This window comes from Microtus ochrogaster, chromosome 5 (genome assembly GCF_000317375.1).
Source record: "Microtus ochrogaster isolate Prairie Vole_2 chromosome 5, MicOch1.0, whole genome shotgun sequence".
Lineage (NCBI taxonomy): Eukaryota > Metazoa > Chordata > Mammalia > Rodentia > Cricetidae > Microtus > Microtus ochrogaster.
In genome coordinates, this window is record NC_022012.1 from 85,981,242 (window position 1) to 85,994,385 (window position 13,144).

At 38.4% G+C, this 13,144-nt stretch overlaps 1 protein-coding gene across 23 annotated transcripts in view; it reads left to right on the forward strand.

Moving 5' to 3' along the window:
- Positions 1–13,144, forward strand: part of Clasp2 (cytoplasmic linker associated protein 2) — a 189,055-nt gene that overhangs the window by 5,285 nt on the left and 170,626 nt on the right. For all 23 annotated transcript variants that reach the window (XM_026779561.1, XM_026779564.1, XM_026779560.1 and 20 more), the window contains exon 2: positions 5,667–5,745. In XM_026779561.1, the coding sequence (XP_026635362.1) occupies positions 5,667–5,745 (79 nt within the window). The remainder of the gene's footprint in view (positions 1–5,666; positions 5,746–13,144) is intronic.

The following is a 13,144-nucleotide window of genomic DNA, read 5'->3' on the forward strand; positions in this document are numbered from 1 at the left end:
ATCTATCTATCTATCTATCTATCTATCTATCTATCTATCTATCTATCTATCTATCTATCTATCTATCTATCTCTGTGTGGACACACACACACAGGCAGGGGAACTAGGTTCACACTTGTGCTCCAGTCCGCATGTAAGCCAAAGAATAATTTATGGGAACCATTTCCCTCCTTTTATCATGTGAGTTCTGGGGATCTCACATGATAAAACTCAGGTTTTAAGTGCTTGTATCAAGTGGCCCCCTGAACCATTTTGTTGGGCCCCGTTTGGCATTCCTATACCTCCCAATAATATCAGTATTACAGAAACTGTGTTTCCTGTTAAATACCACATTCTTAAAATATACCAGTTTTAGTATGTTTTACCGAGTGTGTGTGTGTGCTCAGAGGACATCTTGTAGGAGTCAGCTTCCACCACATAGGTTCTGGGCATTGAACTCAGGCTGTCAGTCTTGGAGTCATTTTGCTATTCCAGTGTGGGCATATACGTGAGAGTTGGTCTAGGTGGGTGATTTCCGGTGAAGTCAGAGTTAGTCTTCCTGTCAGGGCTTTGCCGTGTAACTCAGTCCTCTTGCCCCAAGCTCCTGTGTGGTGTCCCACAGTGTCTAGCTTCCTTCAGTGCTCCCTTTATAATTCTGAAAGAACATTGTTACCAAGCATATAGTCTTTAAAAACCCTTGTCATATCCTAACTGTACTATACAGGACTCTTACACATAATTTGTGATGAGAGAAAGTATGTAGTTTCCCTGTAATGTCAATAAGGGATTGGTTCCAGAGCTCTCCTTCCCTTAGATACTAAAATGCACAGATGCTCTGGTCCTTTACATAAAATATATTGTACATGCCTACACATATCCTTCTGTAAACTTGAAATTATTTCTTAGTTACTTCTCATATTTATTACAATGTGAATACTTATAATATTGTATAAGGATTAATGATAAAGGAAAAAAGTCTGTAGATATTCAGTACAGACTTAGGTTTTTTTTCCCCAAATATTTTCTTTCTGATGTTAGTTGAATCTGAAAATAAATGCAAAACCCGTGGATATGCCGGTCTGACTATCCAAGGAGATATAACAGTAGTCACACGGCTGTAGCAGAACATGTATTGCTGAAATGCCACACCACTTCAGACCATTACAGTTGCATGGTTGGTGACTAAGACTTTGAAAGTGATGTAGATATTAGCGAACTTCATTTCTTCAATATACCTGAGCTTGGAAGAGTTTGACTACAGGGCTAGGAAAGTGGTCCAGTGGGTACTTCATACTTGCCACCGAAGTCTGAAGATCTGGGTTTGAATCTCTGACTCCATATAAAGACTGATGGTGGAAAGCATGCATCTGTAGTCCTAGTATACCTTCGGGAGATGGAAGGCAAAGACAGACGAACCCCTGGCTAGCTAGCCCAGAGGATACATAGGCAAAACTAGAAGAGACCTTGTTCCTAACAAGGTGGAAATTAAGACCAACACCTGAGGCCGTTATCTGATGTATATACATACACACAACACAGAGATATATCTGCCTTCCCTGTACACATCATATACTCATGAAAAATTGATGTTTACTACCTCATTTTGTCTACTTTAATAAAATGGGTGTAACCTTTTATAAAACCTTTTAAAAACATAGGTTCTAGCATTATTGTTTAGGCTGGCCTAAACCTCCACCTCACAAATACTGGAATTACAGGTGTATATACCATTACATTTGGCTTCTTTAGGAGCTCTTTCTCTCTTTCACTTAATTTAGTTTTATTTTGTTTTTAATGCCTTTCTAAGTAGCTCTGACTGCCTTGGAACTTGCTATGTAAATCAGGCTACCCTCAAACTCATAGAAATTTACCTGCTTCTGCCTCTTGAGTCCTTGGATTAAAGGCATACATCACTATGCTCGGCTTTATTAAGCTTTTAACTGTTCTACATACTTTTTTTTTTTTTTTTTTGGTTTTTCGAGACAGGGTTTCTCTGTGGCTTTGGAGCCTGTCCTGGAACTAGCTCTGTATACCAGGCTGGTCTCGAACTCACAGAGATCCGCCTGCCTCTGCCTCCCGAGTGCTGGGATTAAAGGCGTGCGCCACCACCGCCCGGCTACATACTTTTTTAAAAAATTGTTTTAGATTGATTAATTTTATGGGTATGAGTGTTTTGCCTACATTGTGTGCCTGCACTATGTGCATGTTGAATGCTCTCTGATGTCAGAAGGTATTGGATTCCCTGGAACTGAAGTTACAGATGATTGTGAGCCACCATGTGGATGTTGGGGCCTCTGCAAGAACAAGTGCTTCTAACCAGTGAGCCATCTCTCCATCCCCATTCTGTCTCTCTCTGTCTCTGTCTCTCTCTGTCTCTCTCTCTGTCTCTCTGTCTGTCTCTCTCTCTGTCTGTCTCTGTCTCTCTGTCTCTCTGTCTCTCTCTCTCTCTCTCTCTTTGATAGTGTTTCTCTATGTAGACCCAGATGTCCTAGAACTCACCCTGTGGACCAGGCTGACCTTGAACTCAGAGAGATCCACCTGTCTCTGCCTCCCAAGTGCTGAGATTAAAGGTGTGCACCACTTCTGTGTGACTAAACAATAACTTCATTTTTAATGAAAGTAATTTTCATTTGTGTCTTTGATCTGTTTTTTTATCTGTTTTTTGTTTAATTTTTGTAAGTGGTTGTGTAGGTTGAAGCATATTTGTTTTGCATTTTGACATTTAATTATAGCAGCATTTGTTTAAAGATTAATCTCTTTATTGAGTGCCTTTGTACAATTGTTAGATATCAGCTAGTTTTTGTCTTATTTCATGAAACCTTATGTTCATTCTTTTTAATAGCTATACTTCCTTTTTAAGAAATTAGTTCATCAATTTTATGTGTATGGGTTTTTTTGCCTGCATGTATGTCTGTGGCCACATAAATGCCTGGTACCTTAGGCCAGAGTTGGGTATTGGATCTCCTGGTACTAGAGATGTAGACAGTTATGAACTGCCACGTAGCCCTGTAGCCCTGACTGGCCTTGAACCCATGTCCTCTGGAAGAGCAGTCAGTGCTCTTAACTACTGAACCATCTTTCCTGTCCCAGCCATACTGTCTTAATTGCTGGAGCTTCATATAAAGTCTTGAAATCAGGTAATCTGATTTAGTTTTTTCTTAATTCAGTATTGATATGGGTGTTCTATGCATTTATTTATTTGTTTATTTTAAGACCAGTTTGTCTCTGAACAAATTCTGCTGTTTGATAGTGATTGCATTCTTCCAATCCTGAACTTATTTAGCTCATCTTGCATTATTTGTATTATATATGATCTTGCATTATTATTGCATTATTAGCATTTTGTAATTCCCATGCTTGTTCTAAGTAATTTCTGGGCATATTAGTTACTTGTTCTGTGACACAATGCCTGGCAGGAACAACTTCAGGGAGGAAAGGTATCAGTTCACCTTGGTCTGGAAAGCATGGAGCCTGGGGTTGTTCTGTTTATGGCAATGGGGACTTGTGGTGTAGCTTCTTCTTGTCCTGATTGATCAAGGAGCATAGAGTTCAAGCCAGAACCAGAAGTTGGAATCAACTTGTAGGCCTATCTCCAGCAATGACCTCTCAAAGCTGTGTCACCATCTGCTACGTTTACAAAGTCAATCTAGTCAGGAGTTCACTTAGGTCTGTGTGTTGGAGTTGCTGTGGTTGTTATTGGTTTCTATGTGTTTCTGGCTCCTCTGGGTTAGTTTGATAGGCGGTTTTCTTCAGTATTTCTGATCAGCCCTCTGCTTGAGTCCTTCCATGTTTCCTGTTAACCCTCTTCCCTATGCTCTTGATCTTGGTAGCCTGATTGTGAGATGTGGGACCAGCCTTGGGGTAAGGCTTTCTAAGAGACAACTCCTCACCTGGATAATTTGGGTTGAGGATTGTTTTCTGTCTCATTCTGAGGTGGACAGCTTCATGTCTTGCTCCCTTTTTCCACTAGAGTTTATTTACCTGTGCTTGAGGTGTTGAGTACTGGATCTTCTTTGCTCAATACTTCAGGGTAAGCTTTTACTTTCTAGAAGACAAGAGCACTGTGAGAGTATTGTTGCCTGTGCTGCATAGGCCACGCTCTTCCCCCAAGACCTCCACCAGCCTCAGTGCCTTCTCCGATCTCCTGCCTAGCCTTGGTCTTAATTGTAGAATAATTTTATCTGTGGGTGCAAACTGGAGTCTGAGAATAGGTATGAACTCTTTTGTGCCTCTGGGTATTTAAGAGTTTTCTTACTAAGCTCTGTAGACTTGGCTAAGCAGTTAAAAACATCTGCCTGTCTTCCAGAGGACCCAGGATCAATTCCCAGGACCCATATGGTGGCTCATAACTGTCTGTAACTCCAATTTCAAGGGGGTTTGACACCCTCTTCTGACCTCCATGCATACATGCATGTGCATGCATGTGCACAGACATATACACAAAAACACCCATATACACAAAATAAAGAAAATGCTCAAAAATATTTTCAAAAGAAGTTTCCATACTAGCCCACACTCAGATACTAATAATTTGTTAAATACAGTAGCATTCTTATTTTTTAATTAATTAATTATTTATTTATTATGTATACAATATTATGTCTGTGTCTATGCCTGCAGGCCAGAAGAGGGCACCAGACCCCATTACAGATGGTTGTGAGCCACCATGTGGTTGCTGGGAATTGAACTCAGGACCTTTGGTAGAGCAGGCAATGCTCTTAACCTCTGAACCATCTCTCCAGCCCCCAGTGGAATTCTTCTTATCCCTTTGTACCATGGCTTCATTTTCTTCCTGTCACTTGTAGACTTTTTGGTTGTATATGTCTTTTTTTTTTTTTAAGACTGACTGGTTATTCATAACAGTGGTTCTCAACCTTTGGGGATTGTTCACCTCTTTTACAGGGGTTGCCTAAGACCACAAGAAAACACAGGTATTACATTATGATCCATAACAGTAGCAAAATTAAGTTATGAAGTAGCCATGAAAATAGTGTTATGGTCACCACAGCATGGAGAACTGTATTAAAGGGTTACTGCATTAGGGAAACCAGTGTTCTACAACCTTAACTTTCTTATGCATTCAAGAATAGTTATTATTTTATAGATGGTTTTTTCTTTTTGTAATATGACTGATTTCCAGTCTCTACATTCCAGACAGAAACCAGAATTCCTTTGTAATTAGAGGTATTATTAAATTTCTTACTGTTTTATTTAGAAAACATTGCAAAGTGAAAAGTAAGTATAGTCACTAAATTTCTGTGTAACCATTACCTGATTAATCAGTTACTAAATTTTTGTCAAATGTCCTTTATCACTATTTTCCTGTACATTTACAAATTTTTACTATTGATGTGTTTGAGAGTAGAATCTTCAACGCCATGACTGCCTACCTCTGAATACAGTAGTCTCACTAAAATTTTAAAAATTAATTTTATTATTTTGAGCCAGGGTTTCACTGTGTACCCGTGACTAGTCTGGAACTCACAATGTATACCATTTGGGCTTTGAACTCACAGAGATGCTCCTGCCTTTGCCTCCTGAGTGTGGAATTAAGGGCCTATGCCACCATACCCAGTTAAACCTCATTTAAAACAAATCTTAGTAATATGCTGTATATTAAAAATTATATACTGATCTTACAATATATATCAGTAATTTGTATTCATTAAATCTCTTTCTGTTTGCAGGTATCATTATTAGGATTGGAGATTTTAAGTGCCTTTGTGGATAGATTGTCAACGCGATTTAAATCTTATGTGGCAATGGGTAAGTTCACTTTAAGAATGATTGTAGAATTTGATATAGTGACTTTTTCTTTGCATTTTTGTTAGTTTCTGTAAATTTATAAAATGTGTAGTTTGGGGACTGGAGTGATGATGGTTCAGTGGTTAAAGCTCTTGTTCTTCCAAACGCCTGAGTTAGAGTCTTAGCACTGACAGCAGGTGGTTCATAACCAGGTATAATTCTAGCTCGAGGATCTGATACCCTCTTTGAACTTTGAGGGTTCTTGTACAATACAGCATACTCTAACACACAAGCACATTAAATTAAAATAAAGTCAATTTAAAAATACATAATTTCATCCAGGTGACGGTGGTACACACCTTTAATCCCAGCACCCAGGAGGTAGAGATAGGCAGTAGGATCTTTGTGAGTCTGAGACCAACCTGGTCTACAGAATGAGTTCCAGGTCATCTAGGGCTACACAGAGAAACCCTGTCTCAAAACAAAAAAATATTAATTGGTGGAGACTGCTCGTTCATTTCCAGCTGCCCAGAAACACAGAAACTATATTATTTGAAATACTATTTGGCTAATAGCTTAAGTGTATTTCTAGCTAGCTCTTACATCTTAAATGAACCCATTTCTATTAGTCTATATTTTACCATAGGCTTGTGGTTTACAGGTGGGCAAAGTTCTGGCGCCGTCTGTTTCCTGTAACGGCTATATGGCTTCTCCCTGATTCTGCCTACTTTCTCTTTCTGTATCTGCTTGGAATTCCTGCTTTGCTCTATTCTGCTAAGCTACTGGCTGAAACAGTTTTATTCATTAACCAATAAAAGCAACACAGATGCAGGACTTCCCACACGATTTCCCCTTTTCTGTTCAAATAAAAAGGAAGGTTTTAACTTTAACACAGTAAAATTGCATATAACAAAACAGGTATCAAACAAAAATTACAGTTACAATATTTATGTCTACTTTATCTTTTATCATAACTAAGGAAAACTATAACTTTCTATTCTTTAACTCCATTAGAGATCCCAGAAGGATATAATGTTACCTAAGTAAATAGGAAATGCTTTGTAAGCAACTTCCAAAACTCTAGAATTGACAGAGACTCTCACTGCCTGGACAGCCACCCAAAGTTCTTCTGTAAGACTGGGGCACCCATTTTCAGCCTTCAGGCCCATAGTATCTGGTAGACTTTTCCATGAAGCAGGAAATTTCAAAGACAGTAACACCTATATTGGTAGTTGTAGTAATAAGAGCGGCGGGGCTGCGTCCCCGGCACCTGGCCACCCGCATGGCTAGCTTATGCCCCGAAATCATTATACGGAAACTGTATTCTTTTAGACACTGCCTGGCCCATTAGTTCTGCCTGGCTAGCTCTTACATATTGATCTAATCCTGCTTCCCCTACAGGTAGTTTGTCAGTCACTTTCTTCTGTGTCCTGCTGAATGTCTGGCAGACTTTCATCAAGTAGGAACCCTGAAGGACCGTCTCACTTCTTTATGCAACTTCAGCAGTCATTTTTCTATGGGTCCTGCATGTCCAGTTCATACTGTATAACATTAAGCAGTCCAAACAAGAGCACTTTCCTTGCTCAAATGGCTAACAAACTCCATAAGGAGCCTCTTCAATCCCTATCATCCTTTTGAAGTAGATTGGTGCTGCCAGGAACAGATGTGTCTCATTGTCATGAAAAGTCCTAAGTTCTTAAAACCTTTAAATGCCATGTTCTGTTAGTCTTTGAATACGTATCCAGTCTTTGAATACCTATCCATCTGAAATATATCTCTGTACATCTAGAAGACCTAACTAACATGACTACAAGCTTGACTATTATTATAGATGACTATCTATTAACCTGTATTTCTTTGTTATACATTACATTTTTAAATGAGCTGCACAAATACAATACCTTAATCAAGAGCAGAAATACACATATAACAAAATTGACCTTAAATTTGTATCAGTAAACCATACATACATATGCATAGTTTACACAAAGAGTTAAAAACTTATTAAATAGATAATCACAATTCTGCAAAAAAGAAGCAACAAGACAACACAACCTTCTAGATACTGTTAATAAATATGTCATGTGCTCCTTTTTAGTGTATTTTAATCTTTTGTAAAATGATAAAATTTGTAGGATAACTTACATGCTGTGGGATTTTTTTTTTATTGTTGCTTTTATTGTTTTGAGACAGGGTCTCACTATATGGCCTTGGCAGTCTTGGAATTCCCCATGTAAACCAAGCTGGCCTCAAGCTCATAAAGATCCTATTGCCTTTGCCTCTCAAGTGCTGGAATTAAGGCATGTGTCACCAGACTGGCTACATTGCTATTTTTTTTCACACTGTTTATGGAGAATTCTGTTCAGACCAATACTTTAGGAAGTATAATAACAGCGAGTTACAGCTTTTGTCTTGTTCAACGTGGAGCCTGAGTCTTGCACACTGAGCCTACAACATTAAACCTGAGCTGTACTCCAGTCCCACAAGTTTTTAATATTAGGTTGAATAAAGTTACTGTGGTTGATTGCCCCAGAAGCCTCCCTAAATACTGTTTTTGTATCACAGTTTGTTGGCTTCACTCTGAGCCGCGGTTATGATCTGCTTGCCGCATGCTCATTGTGCCTAAGTGCCTACTCTACATAATGCAGTGACATAATTGACTTTGACTAAACACGTGTGATATTCCTGTGCATTTTAGAATGCTTTATGAATGAGTTTAGTACTATTTTATAGCAACATACAGAAATACAACCTTGAATGTTAGTGGCTTTTTTTTATGATTCAATGCCCATAATATCAACATAATATTAAACTTACTTTCAAATAGCTTTGATCGACTTCTTCATGTTTAGTATGCCACCAAATTGTGTCAGTTTTTCTATTTTTCTTTTCCATCTGTTTTCTCGAATAAGTTTCTTGGTTTTCACTTTTAATCACTACTTGGTAGTTCCCTGTAGTAGAGAGTGCGGTGTCCTTTTGTTCCTTCCCGCCCTGCTACCTTACATCTGAAATAATTACACAGAAACCGTATTCATTTAAACACTGCCTGGCCCATTATATCTAACCTCGTCTTCCCAGCATTCAGTTCTGTCTCCCTGCCTGCCTAAGCTGCTGCCCTATCAAAAGACCAAGGCAATATCTTTATTCAACCAATGAAAACAACACACAAACAGAAGGGCCTCCTACACCAGTTTCCACTGTTAGTATCAATAGCTTCTGAAGAGAAATTTTTACTTGCCACCTTCTGCTTAAAATTGATAATAGATGTTAAAAACCACGTTCTGAAGACATGTTTGTAGATGAATTTGAGTGTGTAAACAGAAATTTTAAAAATAAAGTTCCATACTTTGGACTTAGAGAAATTGTATATTAAGGTGTGCCTAATATTCTCTTATGTGTAATTATTGATTGAAGTTGTATTACCACTTCCCTTTGTTTGGGTCCATGGAGATTTCCTTTGCTTTTTATTTTTTATTTATTTATTTTTGTTATTTACCTATCTATTTATTTTGGTCTTTCTGCAAACTACTGTTAGCATTGTTTTCATTTATGATGATCCTTTGTGAAACTTGAGCTTATTATGTGCAAGCTTATGTGGTGTGATGGGAAAACTTGACCTTCATTTGCTCCCGTTTATCGGAACCCTCCTTTAAAAGTACTGTGTTTGTGAGAGAGGATCATCATGTGTCTCTGACTTGGAGGTAGACAGTATCTGCATTCCTCAAGAACTAGACTACCTAAGCCAGCCAGCACACTCCTTTAATTCCAGCATTTAGGAGGCAGAGACAGGCAGATCTCTGTGAATTTGAGGCCAGGCCAGGCTCCGGACCTACAGAGAAACCCTGTCTTGATAAACCAAAAACAAACAAACAAAAAAAGAGCTAGACTTCCTTAGATTTGCTTTCTTATTTAATCCTATCATAATGCTTAAATAGCTTACCTAATTCTGTATAGGGCCAATATAGTGGCTTAGTAGGTAAAAGTGCTTGTCAACAGCTTGATGACCTGAGTTCCAGCCCCAGAGCCCACATGGTAAAAAGAACTAACTCCTGCAAATTGTCCTCAGACCTCCAGGTATATGCCTTGGCTAACGTGTTTCCCCAAATAGAAAATTAATAAGGAAATATAAAACAATTTTAAAAGTCTCTTTGTAAAAGGAAAGGATCGAATTAAATCATGACCTAACATTTCTTTAAACTTCCCTAATCCTCCCAGATCCCTCCCAAATACTCAACCTTTCTCTTTCACTCTTTAGAAAGTAAACAAACAAAAAACCAGAAAAACCCCAAAGAAAAACTACAAGAAACACACACATAAAACCCTTAAAATGCACAGAATCAGAAAACATTATAAACAAGCAAAAGACCAATATGACAAAAAGTGCCCAGATAAAGCAACATGAGGCAAAAAGTCTACAGAAATAGCATTGAGTTCATTTTGTGTTGGCCATCTACTGCTGTACATGGGTCCTGCCTTAAGTGTATAATATGCCCGTGAGATTCCATTGCAAAACAACAAATTTTCCTTTGCTAGCTGGTGTCAGTTGCAGATAGCTTCTTGGTTCGGGGTGGGAGCATCTGTTCACTTTGCCTTCTCAGTGTTGCTACCCTGTCTTGCTTGAGCCTGTGTAGACCTGTACATGCTGTAGCATCTCTGTGAATTCCTATGTGCATCAGTCCTTTGTATGTTAAAAGTAAATATGTATTCTTCAAAAATTGAGAGCCCTGTTCAGTGTTAGTTCTAGTTCCAAACAGGTTTGCACATCGCTCAGCCATTAGAGCTTTAGATATGTTTTTGAAGAGAGCATGGCCTCTACCATGCTTCCTAAGTGATCTGTCCACACTGAGACTGATCACTAACTCTGGTTTTATGGGAACTGAGTTTAATAACGTTTTGTAGTATAAAAATTTAGCAGATAGTCCAAACCCTAAATGTGTCTTCACAAACAAACAAAAAAATCAATAGAGTGACAGAGTCTTCAGGACACGGAGTTCTGAGTTTTATGTCTTGTAATTTTACATTTTACAAAACCAGTAGAATGAAAACTTCTTCCACCTATCCTTAAGTTTTCAGTATTTTCCCTTCCAGTACAGTCTGTGGTAAATTGACACATTGTTTAGATTCTCTTCACTTACAGAGTGGAAGCCCTTTTTCTGGGTGCCTAGTAAAGACGCAGCGTTCGTTCACTGTAGTTATCGATGAATCACGGGCCATGTATGAGCAGGTCTGTAGTGTATATTGCCGACAGTTCCAAATGCCCACTGTATTTTTTTGTTTGTTTACTTCATCTACTCTCTATTCATAAGGAGTAAACAAGGAAACTTTGAGGTTTAGGAAAATTTACTGTCTCCTGTAATTAATAAGTAGGTACAACTAAATAAAATGTTGTTGTCTCCAAGAGAATAAGTGTAAAAACAGAAATTTAAGGACCAGTGAGGTTTCTCAGGTCAAGGTGCTTTCCACACCAGCCTGCTGACTTGAGTTTGATCCCCAGAACTCATGGAAAAGTGTGAGGAGAGAATTGACTTCACAAAGTTGTCTTCTGGCCTTTCTACTCGTGTGTGTCATGGCATGTTCACATGTGTGCACACATACATACGATTAAAAATTTATTATAAAAGTAATAAAATTTTTTTGTTTAATACAATATTATGTTCATGTCCAGTTTTTGTTTGTTTTTTTTTTTTTAGTTGTTGTTTTTTATTTTTTCAAGACAGGGTTTCTCTGTAGCTTTGGAGCCTGTCTTGGAACTAGCTCTGTAGACCAGGCCGGCCTCAAACTCACACTGTATTCCAGTTATTAAAGGTTTTAAAATATTTATATTCTATAAAATTACTTTTGTTTTTAGACATGATTTTGCTCTGTAGCCTTGAACTTCCTATGTTGCCCTGGCGGGCCTGGACTCTTATGGCTGTCTTTATGTCTCAGCCTTCTGAGTGCATTGTCATAGGCATAAGCCACCACAACTAGCTTTAAAATTTTACAGAGTCTTACTGTATAGATCCCAGCCTTGTCTTGAACTCACTATAGTAAGTAGCCTGGGCTGCCTTGAACTTGGGATCTTCTTGCCTCTACTTCCCCAATCCCTAGTACTGAGATTATAGTATATGCCACCAAATTTTACATGCTACCTAAAATACTTCTTAGTATTAGACTGTATTTTACTGAACATTTGAATTCTCTTTTGTAATTTAATTCTGCCTCTCAGAGACAGAGTATCTTTTTTCCTGTTACTGGTTCATGGATACCAACACACATACACATGCGCACACACACACACACACACACACACACACACACACAGTCCCAACTATCTAAATTATAAGTAAACACTGATTTTAATAGTATTATAGTGTAATAATATTGTTGTAAGGATTAAACAAGGTAATTTATTTTTTCTATTATGTTCTGTGATTTATAAGTAACAGAGATTCCTGTAATAGCCAGTCTTACAGATATTGAATAATTCCTGTTAATACTACATATAAACAAACATGAGGAAAGATTTTCATTGTGCCCTCTGATTCATACTTGGCAGTACTTATTTTGTTTAAATGGTGCCGTGGTCTTGCACTGTCTGGCAAACTACTGAGCCGTATTTCTAGTCATGAACAGTACTCATTTTGGTTTATAATTGAATAAATTTATTTTTATTACTATTTTATTTTATGTATGGATCTTTTGCCTACATTAATGTCTGTGCAAGCATGATTACCCACGAAGGCCAGAAGAGGGCTTTGGATCTCTGGAGCTGCAGTTCTGAATGGTTGTGAGCTGCCCTGTGAGTGCTGGTGTCCCACCCAGGTCCTCTGAAGAGCAGCCTGTGCTCTCAACCAGTGAGCTGTCTCTCCAGCCCCTGGTTTATAACTTCAGTTATGAGGGATGCTTTTTGTTTCAGTGGGACATGTTCTTTCTATATAGTCCAGGCTAGCATAGAACTCTCACTCCTGCTGTCTAAGAGCCTCCCTCCCCATTTCTGGGATTAAAGCATGTGCTTCCATGCTCGGCTTGAAGGTCGTGTGAACCCCCCCCCCCCCCCCACATTACACCTTCTGTAAGTAAACTAGATAAATGTATCCTTTTTTGTTGTTGTTTAAATTTCATTTCTTCTACTTCCCCATTAAAACCTGGATTTAGGCCTATGTTTTTTGTTTCTGTTTGTCAGTTATGAAAGATGTTCAACAAGAAGAATGTGTAACATGCAATTTAAAGAATAATTATAAAACCAACCTTTGACTGTGACTGTGTCTGGGTCCAGAAACTCAAATCTGCCAGGTCCTTGAACTACCCCTGTGTACACTTCCTGATGATACTTTTTCAGTCCACCAGAGGTCTTCCCTATCATAACCTCTAGAAAAGTATTATTTACTTGCTTGTCTATGGATCCTGACCACATACCTACCTCCAAATGGAATAACAC